Genomic DNA, 17,963 nt, shown 5'->3' with positions numbered 1-17,963 from the left:
ACCTGCAGATACCTTTTTTTTTTTAACATATAATGGTCAAGACAATTTCACAGTGAAAGACAGCAAGTCATGATTTTCCAGGGACCATTGTGCAATCTGTAGTGTCTCTCTCTGTAGTCACTTCAGAAACGTATGACTCTAACCTTAAATATTCCTGTCATTATATTTAGCAGCATATTCTAGTCAGTTGCATGTAATTCCACATCATGCTAAAGTGCTTGCTGAATCAAGCATGTAATCACCTTTTCATGTATTTATAATTTCAGGGAGTTCAGCCACTGGAAGGTGAACAGCCTGGCTACGGAGAAGAGAGATTTCCTCAAATCTCCATTGCCCTTAGCACCAGAGTTCCTACGCAACCTGCGGTTACTGGGCCGACGACCAACCCTGCAGCAAATCAACGAAAACCTCATCAAGAAGTACGGGACCCACTTCTTGGTTTCTGCCACCCTGGGAGGTAAGGGAGGACTGCAGGTGACACGCTCTCCTTTATTCTCGGGTTAGGAAGTGCCGGGACACGCCAGAAATAGAGAAACCGCTCGTTTTAGGTCTCGGAGGATGTTGCCTGTGTTAGTGTAGTGCTCCAGGAGTCTAGCTGTCCTTTTATTCCAAGAAAGAGTCTCACGTATTAAGTAGAAATAGTAACAATGCTTACATCTTGCACTTGCAGCACTCAACAATGCTTGTCTCCCTCAGAGGTAATTTTCCACTCATCGTTCCCTCTGATGAACATTAGAGCCTCGGAGAGCAGAAGAGGGATTAAAATGACCTGTTTCATACCCCCGTGTTTTTTCATTGGATTTCTTTTTTGCCTCAATCCCCAAGGAGAGAAGTAACTCACAAAACAGATCGGCAGCAGCATCGATCGTGTGAGGGTCACAAAAACAAGAGTAAGACCTGTGTAGTGTTCAAGATGACAACCTAGTGATATTGATAAACACCTAATCTCAGTCATCAACTAGTATAGTGCAGATGTACGAGTAAATTTTCAAGGATTGATAGTAAGTCTAGGCATATCTAAGGACTCACTTCATCAGTGTCCAGTCAGGATTTACAATCCTAGGGTACTCAGATCAGTCAGCCACATAAAAAATGCTATGAATGTATGAAATTGCAGATTTTACGATGATGTAATTAGTCTAAAACTTAACGCCTAGTGTATAATATTTGAAAAACCAACATAAATTGCACAATACATTTTTCAGCAATAAATTGAAAATAAACAAACAAAAAAAACTTCAAATGTGCAAATTAATAATTAATTTAATTACTTTTGAAAAAATTGTCAGAAGGTTCGGTTTCAATTATTTCACAGTTCAGGCTTGAAATGTTTAATACCAAAATTACCCATACATCTCTGGCTTTGGATACACACTGTTCACATAGCAGACAAATCCGGTTCTCTCACAGGAACAGTCTCCTAACAGCCGCTCTGATATTCACGTCTGCAGACGCCTAACTTTAATGCCACTTATCACTGAATGTATGCACTGGAGGAGCAGTTTTAGAGATGGAGCAGGGATGAATGCAGTGTCACACCGATAGTGTCTATGTGTAATTAACAGCCTCGACTAAATGGGCAGATCCATTCTGCATACTGTAGCAGAGTGAAAACGCATGAAATATCTGTTTTTTGTTCTCTTTTCTTCTGCTGTTTTCATTTTGTGTGCCTCACCAGCTGTGGTTACATCTAAGTGTATTTTGTTAAATAGTTGAGTGAAAGTGAAAGAGAAGTGAAAAATTGATTAATTTCCCCCCCCCCAAAAAAAGCCACTCAGCCTCAGAAAAGTACTTTTTGCGTCAATAAAATGAATTGCATTACACTTTGAGAACAAAAGTACTTTTTGGCTGTTATAGTTGTGACATTGCACTTTGCAATAGAAACTCAAATGAAAAGGTGGCGGTAAATATAAACACCCTGCGCTTCCCAAATAACTGAACACCCATGAATTTCAAATCAGAGTTAGTCTCTCTGTGTTTCTCTGAATGGCTTTAAAGCCTCTTGGTGCTCATCCATAAATAATGGTGTGCTTTGTTGAAGACCAAGAAAGTGTGGCTTTTCTAAGACTTAGGCAAAACTTATGCTTAGCAAGACACTTTTGGAGTGGCGGCTTTGCTAAAGATCGCACTTAAGCTCCCATTCAGATTCAATTTAGGGAGGTTGGGAATAAAGTGTTCCCTGTAGTGCCCGGTAATTGAACTTATCACTCTGAAAGTTTTAGAGAAATTACAGTAAGAGCTGTCTGCAATTTATTTGGACATTACACGGGAAAATAAAAAGGTGTTTGGTGCATTTACAGTAAGAGAACCCTGCCTCATGTGATTTGTTAAAAAGTTTCCCACATCAGTAGCTACTGGCATTGCTGAGAATTTCTTGCTCACACTTTATATTACTTACATGTTTTAGCTTGCACAAGATAAATGCCACGTTCGCCTTTCATATTTTCAAACTATTGGTGTCTGGGGAAGGAATACAACCTCCTCTCTTGCCTGTGTCCAATTTTAGTGGCAATGGTTCTGTTGCTGCCAATCCAAATGATACAGTATCTGCACCACAGCAGACAAACCGCAAAACCGCAGCGAGATGCTGAAGGCCTTTCCAAAGAAATGTCAAAGTCAAAGATTGTCACTCCAGTTCTTCCAAATATAACTTACGCGCTCTTCTTCATTTGGCTTTTTATCCACGTTAAAGAGGATTCAGAAAGAAACAAATGATTTTCTCAATGAAAACTGTTCATCACAGAGTGCTCTATAAAATAATTATCATCGATCCACAGGAGAAGAATCTCTGACCATTTTCCTGGACAAGCAGAAGCTGAATAAGAAGTCCGAAGGCAACAGCAACAGCTCAGTAGTGTCTTTGGAGCTGCTCCATCAGCTGGCCGCTTCCTACTTCACAGATCGAGAGAGCACCCTGAGGCGACTGCACCACCTCCAGATTGCCACCTCTGCTATTAAGGTACTGCTCGCATTCACAAAGCAAATGCACCTGGAGCACATGTTCAGATGTATAGTCTTTGATTTACTAAGAAATTAGTTTTCAGTATAAACCATGTATATGCAAATGTGTGTTTCTGAGTGTTTGCAATTCTCTAGATTCAAAAACAATTACAGAAAAAAAAAAGACACACAAATTAACACTCCTATAAAACTGTCCCTTTAAAATGCATTGCTCCATGCCCCACCTAAAACAAATGGCTCTAACAAGCAATCTTTTTTAAAGCATACTTTCAAGGTGCGTCGTTGCTCAAAAGCTGGCAAGAGATGAAAGCAAGTGCACAACATTTTTCAAATGTAGCAAGCTGGTTTAAAAGGACAGTGCATGTGCTATAACCCACAGAGGCATCAGAGCATGGCAAATGTCAAGTTTCTCCAAAGTCCCGATGTGAAAAGCAGCAGATTCTCTTCCATCTGGCCCAGGTTACGGGCTTCAGTGTGGGTGTATGCATCTGGATCACACAAGGGTTAAAAAGACAAATATCATCAGTTTTTTTCAAATAGAGCTGTTTGATTTCAGCAACGAAGTGGCTGCGACTGTCAAACTTGAAGCGATTTTAACACACTCTTACAGCCAGGTTCATTTTATTTACCTGCACACTCAACACTTGATGTGGTGAGTCGTCACTTAGCCAAAATCCACCTCCGGGCTTGTGCAAGCTTTTTAATTGCGACGAGGTGCAGTTTTGTTGAAAACACACTCAAAAACACAGTCAAATAAATCCTATTATCTCCTCTCTGCCTGGTTTTACCTTCCCAAATCCCCTCCCTTCCAGACTGGAAGCAAAGCTTAACCGAGCAATACATTTTTCACATCAGAACAAATCTGTTGGCTTTCACTTGATGACAGCAGGTGTGTGGGTGGGTGGACCGTGCCTTCATGCTTTAACTTAAATATAAAATCTGATTGAAATGAGTAATTGCAAAGTGTCAGCCTTGTGCGTACCTTATGCGAGGTGGCTCCTTTCCAAGCACAGTCGCCGAAAACAAGGCATGCAGAGGTGAGATTGGCTCTCAGACCTTTTTTGGCTGCCAACAGTCTCTTTAAAACAGACCCTGAAGTACTTGATTGCTCTCCCAAAAAGCCTTGAATGGTTGTGCACAAGAACCGGGCAACACAAAGGACTCCTGGACTTATTGCAAATAGCTTTTACTGGGAGAGAGAAAAGTTTGATTAGTATGAGGGCATGAAATGGAATTTTAATGAATGAGAAAAGTTTGTTTAGCTAAAGGGAATCTCAGTGAAAGCAGCATCAAAACAAACTTCCCTACAATGCAGGGTTGGTCAAAAAAAAAAAAAGATAACCTCTGCGTGCCTACAGCTTTTATGTTTATTGACACGGTTTATCCCAGCAAACCGTCGCTTTAGTACGTGAGCAAAATCAAAACAAAGGAATTTTCTTGCTTACTTAAGTATGCAAAGTATGAGCGCTGCATCTCACCATTGCAGAAAAGGCTGCTAAGCTTGAATTAATTATGAACTGAAATCTTTGCTCAGCATGATCCGTTTGTGTCTGCTGGGGGAGGCTAATGAGTGACTGGTGCACTGAAACAATCCGTCAGCTTCTGCAAAGAAGTCCACAATGGCAGATAAATAAATTAGTAGCGACCATTTAGATCTGTTTTCCACATCAGTTAGTCTGCCTTCAATCCATCCAGTGATATTCTGAGAAGAACACGTCCAGAACCCAACTGCTTCTCATGTATATTGAACTGCATTCCTACAGTCACGTATACACGTATACAGCCAGCTTACTGTATTTGGTCTGATTCAACAAAATCAATCATTATTGAAGTTTAAGAAGAATCACTATGTCATCAAATATTTGCCAAGTGGTATTATTAAAGTAAAAACAAAGTTTGAGCTCTATCTCTGAAATCAGGTCCTTAGTTGCCATGTTGCCTCTCTGCCCTGCTTTTGTAAAAGAGAGTGTGAGTGCTCTAATCCAAGTGTTAACGACCAAATGGACATCAGCTAAAAATATAGTGGTTTAATTTGAGTGATGTAAGTAGGTCATAGTGGTGGCAACCTCTGTGGCTGAAAAATAAGTCAGCATGGGAGTGCTAAACTGCAGTTTCTCTAATGGCAACTTGAAGCTGACTCCCATCAACATTAACTCTTTGGATGGGACTCAGGGATCCAGGCCCACCCAGTAAAGTCTCAGTAAAGTAAGTTACACTAATTCATACAATTTGCCCATATCGATTCAATTAAATATATATTTATTGAATTCATTATTATTTGATCAACAGTAGTTCTGCAGCAATCGTTATGATCAGCATGACAAAGAATGACACTGAGTGGATGGGCCTGTGCAGGTCAGACTCTGGGAAGTACCTGTCATGTCATGAAACTAAAAAGAGGTCGTTTTAAAGTACGACCCTACTCGTAATTGCAAAACACAAACACTGCCTCCGCCACCTAAGATTTTTGAATATTTTGAAATAGCAAAGTGACTTGAGCTGAATGTCCCCTTGTCAAAGCTGGTTGCCCGTCCAGTTCATAGGGTTTGTTGTCAATCATGACTCCCATGAAGAATTGTTGAAGTCTTGTAAAAAAAGAAAAGAAAAGCTAAATTATTAGCTAAATTGTCCCTTCATAGCAATTATACAGAGTTGAACTTATTTCTTAAGTTTTTTGTCAAGGTTTAAAGTTAATATTGTGACTGTTATTATTGACAGGTGTACTGAAACAGGCAACTATTTGATAAATAACATGGCTTCCTAATATGGTCACTTCTGGCTCAAGTAGAACAATGTAGCAGTCGGCAAAATGCTAATGTTGAGGGTTTCAAATGTGAAACCAGAGACCAGTATGTGACGTAATGGTGGCTGTACTGTATCTATCTGTTGGGAGTGTGTAAGCACTCATTTTGAAAGTACAGCCCACTATACCCAGTTTGGTGTATGCAGTAATATTCTGAGAGCTGAGTTAAGTTTAGTTGTACATAATTCCACAAAGGCAAAGCTTCAAAAAATGTTATACTTAAAAACTTTTGATCATAACTCTTTAAAACAGCTATTAGATTAGTGTTCCTGGGTGTGTGAGGTAATAGACACAGAAAGTCAAGAAGTGTTCTAAAATGCTTGAGTAACACCCACTGTCAGCTGCAGTGGGCACACCACTGACTCTCCAGACTCTTTCAAAAAGTACAAAGCCCACCCCACGGCCAACCTCGGAGAGTTCAGCTTTTTTTGTGAGAGGGAAAGCACTGGGATGGGGTAACATTAAAATTGGAAGAGCTAGATGCAACAGCTCAACATAAGAGGAGACCAGTGTGGCCCTGAAGGTATACCAGTGAAGAAACAAACCAAGCTCAAAAGACTCCAGCTGACAGGAAAACTCGACTAAAACTACATTTGAAATGCTGCTGATCTCATGGAAAAGATGGAAATGTAAATTTTACTGTCAGACAAGCCCATATAAAAACTGTATAATGTAACTGTTTTTCATAAACAGGCTAAACTGTTCAACTTGAATGCCTTTCTCTAAACGTCCACGATGTAATTACTTTCTTGAAGTTACACATAAAAATAAGCTTCAAATAAACCCGGCTTATTGGGCAATAAAAGTGTGTTAAACCTAGTTTAGCCACTACAGCTGCTTCTTTCTTTTCCTTTAGACTGATACTAGCAGGAAATGCAGCAAGAAAATAGATTTTTTTTCTAATGCAGAGTACCAGTGTAACAAGACCCAAAATAGAAACTGAAGTGCCATCTTGAATATATAGCAAGGATGTTGTTGCTGCATGGCTTTGTGCTCTGCATGAAACAAGAATCAAGATTATTGCATCCTAACACGACCTGACAGTAAGCGGAGTCATTGTCAAGGTGTTAGCTATTTTGTCAAAAGTTTATTGCTTGAATTATTAACCAACATTTGATGTGATTAACTCAAAAGAAATCAGAATAGTAAGGAATAAGCAAGCATATAATATAGCACATTTTGACACATTGAAAATTTTAAATTGGGATTTAAATATTGGCTAGCTGTACCCCGATAGATGCGCAACAACACTCCTGTAAGCAGTTCTGAAAAGGCAAGTTCATGTGACTTAGAGACTTAGAGACTTAGAGAGCTTTTTATTGTCATTGTGCAGTTTCTTGCACAGCGAAATTGGGTAGCTGGACCACAAAGGTGCTAAAGTAAGAAAAAGAGAAACCAATATACATTGAAGGTGGAAAATAAATAAATAAATAAATAGAATAAAATAAAAAGCAGTGTATATATATATACATGTGTGAGTGGAACTATATACATGGTGTATGTGTGGGAAACATTGAAACAGACTGGGACCAAAATAATTGCACTTGAGCCAAAAATATTGCATAGAACATGGAAAGACTGAGATATAGCACATAGATGATCAACAGCAGTGTCAGGGTGGATGTGTTGGGGAAGTCTTTACACACTCTTAGTTTCCATTAATAGTTCTGACAGCCCACGGGAAGAAGCTGTTCTTTAGTCTGTTGGTTTTGCACCTGATGGATCTGAGCCTTTTTCCAGAGGGCAGGATGTTGAAGAGGTGGTGGTTCGGATGGAGGTGGTCCTTTATAATTGCCCTGGCTCTGGAGAGACATCTTGAGCTGGCAAATGTGGCATGTAAATGAAATGCTACTTTCAGTCTGATATAGTCGTGTTGCTGTGAAAAGGAATGAGTAATAAATGATGGCAGCCTGTCATTTATTTAAGAAATATCACTGTATTAGTGTTATGTAACCGTTTACCTTCACTCAGTCAAACTCCAGGCATGGAAACACGATTTTAGCGAAGAAGGGAGTGAGTCAGCTTCTGAATGATAACCCGCCCTGCAGTGGGAAGACCAGGTAGCCATGGTAATGCCAGATCTAAAGCTAAAGCTTCAAACAGTTTGGAAATGATAGCCACAGTCACAGAGAAGAGTTAATCTGTTTTGTTTGTTTCGTGTAAACTGTGTGGGAACACAGAAATAGCGCCTTTTCCGCTGGAGTCGGAAAACACAGAAAATTCACCGATCAAAAGCACACATAACAAGTGAGGCTGAAAGTTTGCTAAAGAAAAACAGGTTACAGTGCCTTTAGAGTTTGTTGGCTAAAACTTAGCTCACATTTTCATCAAAAGACTGAAAACTGAACAAGCTGTCAAAACAAAAACGAATATAGAGTGTTGTGCATATAGATAAAAAAAAAAATCTGCAGTAGGTATTCATCTTCATGAAAATTCAGAATTTAACTTTGCATTCAAGTGAAAATCATCTAAAAAAGTATAAACACACATACCAACTAGTTTACCTGCTGATAAGGGACTAGAGCAGCTTTTCTTCTAGACTGACAGGCAACTTCAAACAGCCAGTGTTTTTGCACACCTGCCTACACACACACACATGTACAAACACAACAAACACAGAGTCTCCCACTTGGAGAAGAGCATCCTTTACATATGTGCTAAATGAGGCTCTCTGAATGGCATTCGGGCCACCTGCCGAGCCATGTTCTGCCACATCCACTCATCACCCAAAAGGGAACAACACTGAGTGGGATGTACTTGACCTGTGCGCATACAGGCCCTTGGGTTCCTTGTCTCTGCAGCTGAGAGTAGGAGGTAGGAGCCACATGCATTGCCTCTATCTGTAGCAGTAAAGGAGAAGAAACTCAGTCACACGTTCAGTTTAAGCTACACTTCTGTAAGCCAAAATAAACAAATAAATAAATAAATCCTCTGTAGCGTATGTGTGAAATCTGCTGTTTGGAAAGGTAGAGGAACTGGCTCTGTTGACGCAAGTGAAAGCATGGTATTTTTACCACACTGTCAGCAAGAGCCAAGATTGGCAGGGGAAGTGCACAGTGAAACCCCAGTCCTAAATAAAAGCTCATCACAACGCATTACGCAAGAAGGAACGCACCGACATACACTGACAGAGATCTGAAAGTGATCTAAAGCACAAACACCACACCTACAATGACTTTAAACTCCAATAATTCTTGGAGGTGTACAAACTAGATTTGGTGATGCCATATAATAGGAAAAATGACTTTTTAGTCCTCTAGCTCATATGTGATGGAACAAGCCAGCTTCACATCGATAAAAACATGAACAAGGCACTGTTGTATATTTAGGAATTATTCTAGAGACTTTTAATAACTAATAATGACTAATTAGGGCTGTTAAAACATCCAGAGATCAAGCAGTACTAATGTTCTTCTATCCAAGTGTTCTCAGGTTTTCACTGCATCCATTACTTTGAGGTAACTTCAAATAAGATTAAGATGCAGGGCACGTCTGCAAGGTAGGGACACGAATGGTATCAATGCAAAACCTGCATAAATATATATTTCACTCCAAACAAATGTGCACTTAATAAGAAAGCTGAAAAGTATTTGATGTAAAATAAAACCTGTGTTTTTGTGAATCAATAAAGAGGTTAAAGGTACACAAGAGTATAAACAGCAGTTTGTTAGATCATCAGCCATAATAAGCTGAGTGAAACAAACAGCAATGCATTACTTGATCTCACAAAATCCATACAAAACTTTCTAGGATCATAGGAAAACACACACTACTCTGCTATGTTAGAACAATGCATGTTATTGAGTAAACACAAAAGACAAAGTGGTCTAGTTTGAATGATCCACTCACTGAAGGGCTCTTGGGAGTTTGAAACAAAAGCAGAGGCAGGGTGGCAGCTCTCAGGTGGGTTATTATTGAAGTTCCTCACAGGAGTTACAAAAACGCCTGGTGTGTATTCACTGCAACACAGCTGAGAGCTCTGATGCATTTATCATTTCGACAGACAGAGAGCACAATTTATGTAGACCTTAAGGAAATAAATCATGATAATAAAAATCGTTGTAGATAATTTGAAAAAAGATGTATGAAATTGTTACATTATAGTGATAATTGTGCAGTCAGTTTTGAGTATTAAACTGTCACTCTCCATGGGCTTGAAAAGTGGCTAAAACCTTTAGTGTTCTTCGTGAAGAACAAAGATTAAACTTAATGCTTCTTACACAATCTGTAGTACATGTTTGAATTTGTTTATTGCTACAACAAAACTTACCGAGCTGTATTGATTTCTCAGTTCCTTCTGCATTCAAACATGGCATGAAAAATGAAAAACTTTCAAGGTTTTTGCACTAAATTGTGTTGGTATCAATACAACATATGCACTTTAAAGTTTGGGAGATTTAAAAATACAATAATCTACTTCTGTTTTCAGCAGGTTTTCATATTTTGAACAGATACAGTTCAGTCAGTGCTGTCTTCTTTTACTAACAGTAGCTTGCTGGCATGAGACATGTTTAGTGTACGCCTGTAAATGGTAGCTATAAAAAAATACCTTGCACTGCAATCCTTTAAAATGGATCAAGAGTTGACACATTGAAATATGAAAAAATGTGAAACAGACAGTTTCAGTTTCACAAAATATAAATGACAAAAATATAAAAACTAACAAACTGTTAAACTGGGTCCACAGTGGAACAATTTGGCAGTATTTTCTTGCCTACTGGCAAGAATGTGACCTCTTGACTGTGCTACAGCTGGAAATTCCAAATTATGAACTAAATTATTTAGAAATACCTGCTCTAACTTCTCCTCTTAAGCTAAGCTGCTCCATCTTTAGTCTCGCACTTTGTTTTTTATATTTATTATATGAATTTTCCTCAGTGTGGTAGTTGTGGTTCTGTGAGTCATGCTGTGTTTGCTGTCTCCACTTCCTTTGTTGAGATTGAGGGTCACAAAGAACCCCACTAAGCAGCGTGTATTCCTTTATATTCCTGCTGGGTGTAGTAAAGTGTTTTATTGGGATAACACAAGTGATGGATTTTTTTTTTAGTGTACATAAAAGAGAAAATTATAGTAGGTGAAGTACAAGAGAAAGACCCGCTAATAATTAGCAAGGTCCAAAAATAAAGGACGGTCCAAAAAGAAAAACCCCGGGGATCCACTTTGAAACTAGAACGAGTTAACAAAGAACTCACCCAGCAGGTGGAAGTACACAGACTGGCAGCTCGATAAAGGCAACGCAGGACTACAGTATGTATATACAAAGAATAGAACTTAACAAAGATGAGGCAGTGTGGGACTAAAATATTACACAGGAAGAAGAATGATGTCATCAAAATGAAAGAGGAAGTGAAAACAAAGAGACTAACACAAAAAAGGGGAAATGCCATCCATCCATCCATCCATCCATCAATCCATCCGTCCGTCCATCTGTCCATCCATCCATCCATCCATCCATCCATCCATCCATCCATCCATCAATCCATCTGTCCATCCATCTGTCCATCCATCCATCCATCCATCCATCCATCCGTCCATCCGTCCGTCCATCTGTCCATCCATCCATCCATCCATCCGTCCGTCCATCTGTCCATCCATCCATCCATCCATCCATCCATCCATCAATCCATCTGTCCATCCATCTGTCCATCCATCCATCCATCCATCCATCCATCCGTCCATCCGTCCGTCCATCTGTCCATCCATCCATCCATCCATCCATCCATCCATCCATCCGTCCGTCCATCTGTCCATCCATCCATCCATCCATCCATCCACTTTCTTAACCACTTATCCAAATCCAATTCAGAATCATTTGTTGGCTAAAAGATTCAGAGGATAACCTCGAAAATACAACAAATAAAAGGAAAAACATGCACTGTTTGGTTATTACTATATTTCTCTAATTCAAAAGCCAAATATCTGCAAAATAGTTGTCCTACCCTGATCATTTTTGTACCTTTTCATAACCACTGTGCACATTCTGCAGGCTTTTAATTTTAACTGCATGCAATTTATAAAAAAATACAAACTGCTTTGGTTTTGTGGAATCACATAATTTATCCGACTTCGCAGAGTTTGAGCGCACCCTATGAGGTAGAGTTTAATGTGAACAAAGAAAAACCCAAGGGATTATGTTACACAGCCAATTCCAAAACGTGAATGAGATGCAACAGGTTTCTTTTGGTTTCTTTTTAAGGCAGGGATTATCAGTGGCACGTGTGGCTGAAACAACATCCCCAAACAGCCCCGTCCTCCTTCACTAATCTTTCCTTGTTGCTTGCCTTTATCTGTAGCTTATCTTTGACTTCATCTCAGCAGTGTCTGTTTTTTTTAGTTGGTTATTTGAGTGATGTTTGAGATGTGTATCTCCTGTAGCGCCTTCAAGGGTAACTTCTATTTCTTTTGATATTAGATGCAATCTTAATGCAAGGCAGAGTGTGAAGATGTAAGGCACAGGGCTGTGTTAAGGACAGCAAATTTGCACAGGCTACCTCATTTGCCAAATAGCCTGATTTAGCTGCAGAATGATTTTGCCAGAGGACATGTCAATATTCTTATGTTCTATTTTGAACAACTGCTCGGGAAAATGAACTGTGTGCAATATCTGCACTATAATGTTTGCTTGATTTTTTTTTTTTTTTACAGTATTTTCTTTTCTTTCTTGTGTCTTATCCCTTTGTTCCATCTTTTTTCTGTTTACAATCATTGCTCTGTGTGCACAAGAACAATATTGTCAACATATCATAATTTCCATTACATCTCTATTCAGTTTCAATTGATATATTTTTAAAAACTAAATTGTACTATTACAATTTACTTTTTTTTGCATCTTGTAAGGAAGAAATTTTCAGTTCAGTTCCCTCTGATTGTTGCACTGGTACTCCAGTGCAGCTAGCCAGCTTTGTATTGTATGATCACTTGTCATCATCACTTGCAATCAACAAGTCCCTATAATATTTTTGTTCAGTGATGATGTTGTATATTCATACAATTAGAACCTCTATCTCCACAATACCTGTACTTTGATGCTGCTAGCATTTTAAAGAAACCTTTAAATCAAATACAATACACACTGGAGAGTATTTCTTTATCTACCTGTTAAATAAGCGATTTTTAAAAATGATGTTTGCATCAGTAATAGTTGTCTTTATTGTCCCGACAGAGTGTAAGGCTGTACGAAGTGGTGCATAAAGATAATATAAAAAAGGAAGAGCATGATTCTTGATTCTTAATTTCTTGTAGTATAGCAAAAGTATCTTATGTTGGAAGGTGATGGCAGCATTTGGTTTATGAATGGCCATTTTACAGCCTCCGAATAAGTCGGGTGGAGAGAAGGTGGGGCGCTACCAGTGCCTTGTATTTAAACAGCTCCAAGGTTTACTTAAAATTACAGTTCTTCCATGTTATCTCTTGAGTGTTTTGCTGCTGTAACAGATGCAGCATTATCATTGGTCACACTTAAACATTACAGCTCTCTAAAGCCTGCTGCCTTGAATCTTATTAAGGGAAATGTGTTTCACAGTTATTCTAAAGCCAAGATAAATTATATGTTTTTATTTATTTTTAACTTGTGAATAGAAATATGTTTTTAAACCCTAATAATAAGAGATACTACATGGTAAATATTCTTAAATACATACCACAAAGTATCTAAAACTAATAATGAAGTCAATTTATAGACATAATGTTAAATTTGTGGGGTTTGGGCAAAGCGATCATGTCTGTGACGCTGTGATAAAAACATGGGCTCAAACAAATCAGCAGATTATATGAACATTTTAAGTAAGATGCATTTGCAATAATTCAATGGAACAACAAATATCATGATTTCTGCTAATAGGAATAATGATAGTCATAAAAGTAACAATAACATCTTAGTGTAATATTTAAGAAATTTGCAGATTTTGAGTATTTAAGAACACTAACATGTAAAAGTGGTCATTACCATGCTTATTGCCTCTACTACAAACTGCTGCTTAAAGCCATTTAACAGCCTACCTTTCAATATTTGATTTTGTGACTCCTTCACAAGTATCTGCATCTGTTCACTTCTCACTTTTCTTCACATACTTTCCACCATTCTTTGAAGAAAGCCCTCACGTTGCACACAGCTGTGTCTGCAGGTGTATGAGTGAAGCCAAAGATGGTGACAGTTTCTCTGCTGTCAGAGGGCTCTGCCACATCCAGTATTCTGCCTGCCTTCACACACTTCACCTGCTACAGCTATGTACATGACTGCCAGAAAGAGAAACAAACAGCTACCTCATCCATTGATTAGTGGATGAGGTAGCTGTTGAAGTAAACAGAGCTATCCCTCCTCTATTTCCTAGGTAACCGAAACAAGGACAGGCCCTCTCGGCTGCAGTAACTACGACAGCTTGGATTCAGTTAGCTCGGTGTTGGTGCACAGCCCGGAAAATAAGATCCACCTAAAGGGTAAGGCTCACAACACTCACACACACACTCACACACACACACACACACACACACACACACACACACACACACACACACACGCACACATATTTCCCCATATACTGTGTTTTAAATTCATGGAAACACACAGCCTCTGCCCTGGAGGATCCACTGATGGGATAAGTTTTTTTTTCTTTTCGTACATACACACTTGAACTCACACATTTCTGCCACCTCCATCCACCACCATGCCAAGCCTTTCGCCTCCAGTGTTGTAGTAGTTGGCCAGGATGACCCTTTACTTTACGCTGCAGTAGTTTATATGTCTGTTTCTGCCTCAGTGGCGCTCAGGCTCACAAAGAATCTGTTATCTTACCAAGGCTGTAGATGGAGCATGTCTGGCCACACTGACCTCAGCCTAACCTTTCCTTACCTGGAGCACAAAGTGCACAAGTAAAGCTGAAGTGTTAATGTGTAAAGTAAAACACCTGTTTGCTTATAATTATCACCAAATTATTAGTGAATATCATGACAGTCATCCCTCTGTACTGGGAGTGTTTCCTTGTCGATCCTCATGCTAAAAATTAAGGGGGGTCATCAGCTGATGCAGCTCATCTGAGGGTTCTTAGGCTCTAAGATGATAAGGACATAAGGTTGCACTCTTTTTGGCTCCATCTGGCATCATGAACTTTCTCTGTTCAGGTTTTGTAAGTTTATGTTTATTAAAATATATTTTATTTAAGCTAAGGTCTTGTGTGAACATATGAAATGTGTAAATATGGTAAATTACTGTAGTTTCCATTGGTGATTAATAAAAAGTCACATTTATGCTGGTATTTCTTTTCCAGTAAACCGTCCTTTTTAGAGCTTTACATGATTAAAATAACCTGTCATGGATGTGTTGTTTAAGCTTTAAGGTTTTCCCCCTTTAATTTTATTAGCTTTTTGTCCCTAACCTTGCTTGTTGTCATCATCTTGCTGACTTATACTTACTTTTTTGAGTACTCTTACTTTTTAGGTTTTGAATGAACTGTTCTACACACCAGTTTGACTAAGTAATTCTTAACATCTCATCCAGTTAAATCAGTTTGAGGGCTGAACTAAGCATAGGTCTAGAGCTACATCAACTGTTGGGTGTAAATGCTGTTCTAAGGTCAGTACATCAGGGTATCAACTGGCATATTTACACTGCTTCTCTTGGTATTTAATGTTTTATCCAGATGCTAAAATGCTAAAAGCATCTATTGGACACCAGTACCACTTTTCATGTACAATTTTAAACAGTTTTGGTATTTTTATAACTGTAAGCATCCTGTGAAGGGTTTTAAATGTGTAATGATTGTGATCACACTTTAGTTAATGTCTGATAACCATGGTTTTTAGTTTGTGGTCAAACATCACTGTGACTAAGTACCACCTACATGTTACAGCTACAGAAGCTGCTCAGCTATGGAAAGCCATGTCATGGAATTCTCTGCAACTGTTTTTGTGTTGATATTAACACCAGAGGAGGTTTAAAATCTGCAGGTTGTGAGTCAGCAGAGCATTTTATGCACTGTGTGCCTCTGCAGTGACCCTACTCTGTAACTTTACATGGTCTGTGCTGTGGTTCCTAAACACTTCTACTTTGCAGTGGTAGCATTTACAGTTCAACATGTACTATGAAGTTACATGAACTGACTTGTTGTTGTGATTGTATTTTATTACAGAGTCACACTCAAATTCAGTGAGCTCTTTAGATTAATCCATTCATTCACAGACTGCATGGCTACACACACGACTTTATACACCTGTAGCAATGCGACTGAAAACACCAGAGCATGAGGGGTGTTGGCCAGTACTTTTGGCCTCTTCTTTTCAGTCTTCTTTTTGTCTATATAGTGTTTGTAGCACAGTCACTTGGACTTGAGGAAAAAGGAGAATTAGGTCACTGAAGTCCAAAAACTAATTTTTTCTTGTGTGAATTCTTGTGCTATTATTTCATATCCAGAAGGTCAAAGTTCAGCTTATGGGTGTCATAATAATGTTCAACAAAAACACTTTCCTTGACATTATTCAACACCAAACATTTGGAACAGTGAAGGACACTGTAGTCATATTTCACATTTAGTATTCACTACATATATTTTTTGTGTCTGAACACACGTGGCTGTTGATTTCAACTTGAGTGATTGTTGAAGAAAAACAACAGTAAGGTAGGAAGCAACTCCAGTCTTCTAGTTTTCTGCCAGAGATAACAGGATCAATATCTCATTCCTTTAATTAGGAAAAAGGAGTTAAGACAGCTGTTTACCATGAGAAAACAGTCTATTCAGGAAGTCAGACATGTTTACTTGCAGTGTGATAACCTGGCCTTTGTAAATGTTTTGGTGCATTTGCTGGAGGCTGACAGATCTGAATATAATGATGCAGGATTTGTTTGCATGATTGTGTCTGATTTTTTAAAACTTCCATTAAGTCCAAGCTTTATACGTTTTAAATGCACAGTATGACAAATTATACATGAAGAACAATATGGGCAGAGACTCAGTGCATGTGCCAATATGTTTATACGTTGGAGGTTGCATCAACAATCACGTGACCTTTAAATTCCAATTGCTTTACTGCAGTGCAGTTTGCTGAAATAACTTTAGTCAGCATGCACAGGTCTAGAACAAATGTGAGCTTGAAAAAGTTTGTCCCTGAGCTCAAAAAGGAGGCATTACACAACATTTAGTGAACATGAATACATGACAAAAGGATTTTGCACTCTGATACTGCCATTTACATAGGCTGTCTATATGACACAAGTCCTAGATACAGTACACTACACGTGACAATATAAAACCATAAATGACTTCCTTTCTTGCCTCCACTGCTACAAGGCTCAATTAGCAACACTTTTTTTGTGTGTGGAATGCAAATTGGTGCAGCATCGGTTTGCAGAGCAGAGTTTGTACAATTCTAACTAGCTTGAAAGCTGACGACCTTTATTCTTCTCAATTTTCTTAGGCAAGCTTTCTTTTAATTTCTTTAAGTAGCTCTCCAGGCTTCTTGACAGCCATTTCAAAATTCATCCTTGGATGCTGGCTTCATTTGATCTTTTTTCTGTAAAAGATCATGATCCCACACTGCTTCAAGATTCTTAAGGTCATAATAAAAAATAAAGCCAGATGGAATTGCATGGTGGATCACAATCTGGTGGTAGTTTTCTGCTAATTTCACTGTTTTTATCTAGATCCCCGACACCATGAGCTGAAATGCAGTACCAAACCATGACAGAGCCTCCATTGTGTATCAGAATAGACTGCAGACACTCACTGTTGGACCTTTCACCCAAAACAGTCCCTACATATTGATGGGCAACAATTTAAACTAAAACTATCAAATTTGGATTCAATATTTTATAAACCCTGTTGCCACTAATTTTGAGTCTGTGCCTTACAAAAGATTAACAAGTGAAACTGAAAGGTCAGCAGAACCTCGAGACTCAAACACGTCTCAAGCTGTCTTCAAAACAGAAAAAGGAAACAAATAAAAGACAATACAGAAAATATTAATATTTATTCCAAGATTTGCATTACATGCAAATAATTACAGATATGTAAGAAAGACTAGGTTCTGCATTTTTAAGAGGGTTCAAGAGAGAAAGAGACATGAAGAGATATTACAGATAGAGATATTAATATTACAGAAAAAATACAATACAAATGCACATTAGAACACATAAAATGATATATCCATTAATAAAAGCAGAATCTTTTGATGAGCATCTAAAGAGTTCAGTCAGGTCAGGTAATTAAAA

The 17,963-nt window shown here is 38.5% G+C and overlaps 1 protein-coding gene across 1 annotated transcript in view; it reads left to right on the top strand.

Moving 5' to 3' along the window:
* brinp2 (bone morphogenetic protein/retinoic acid inducible neural-specific 2) overlaps positions 1–17,963 on the top strand; it is a 259,405-nt gene that overhangs the window by 150,102 nt on the left and 91,340 nt on the right. The window contains exons 3-5 of the mRNA XM_003453153.5: positions 267–457; positions 2,778–2,959; positions 14,095–14,200. Of these exons, the coding sequence (XP_003453201.1) occupies positions 267–457; positions 2,778–2,959; positions 14,095–14,200 (479 nt within the window). The remainder of the gene's footprint in view (positions 1–266; positions 458–2,777; positions 2,960–14,094; positions 14,201–17,963) is intronic.

This window comes from Oreochromis niloticus, linkage group LG18, assembly GCF_001858045.2.
Source record: "Oreochromis niloticus isolate F11D_XX linkage group LG18, O_niloticus_UMD_NMBU, whole genome shotgun sequence".
Taxonomy (NCBI): Eukaryota; Metazoa; Chordata; class Actinopteri; order Cichliformes; family Cichlidae; genus Oreochromis; species Oreochromis niloticus.
This window is presented reverse-complemented; position numbering and strand designations above follow the sequence as displayed.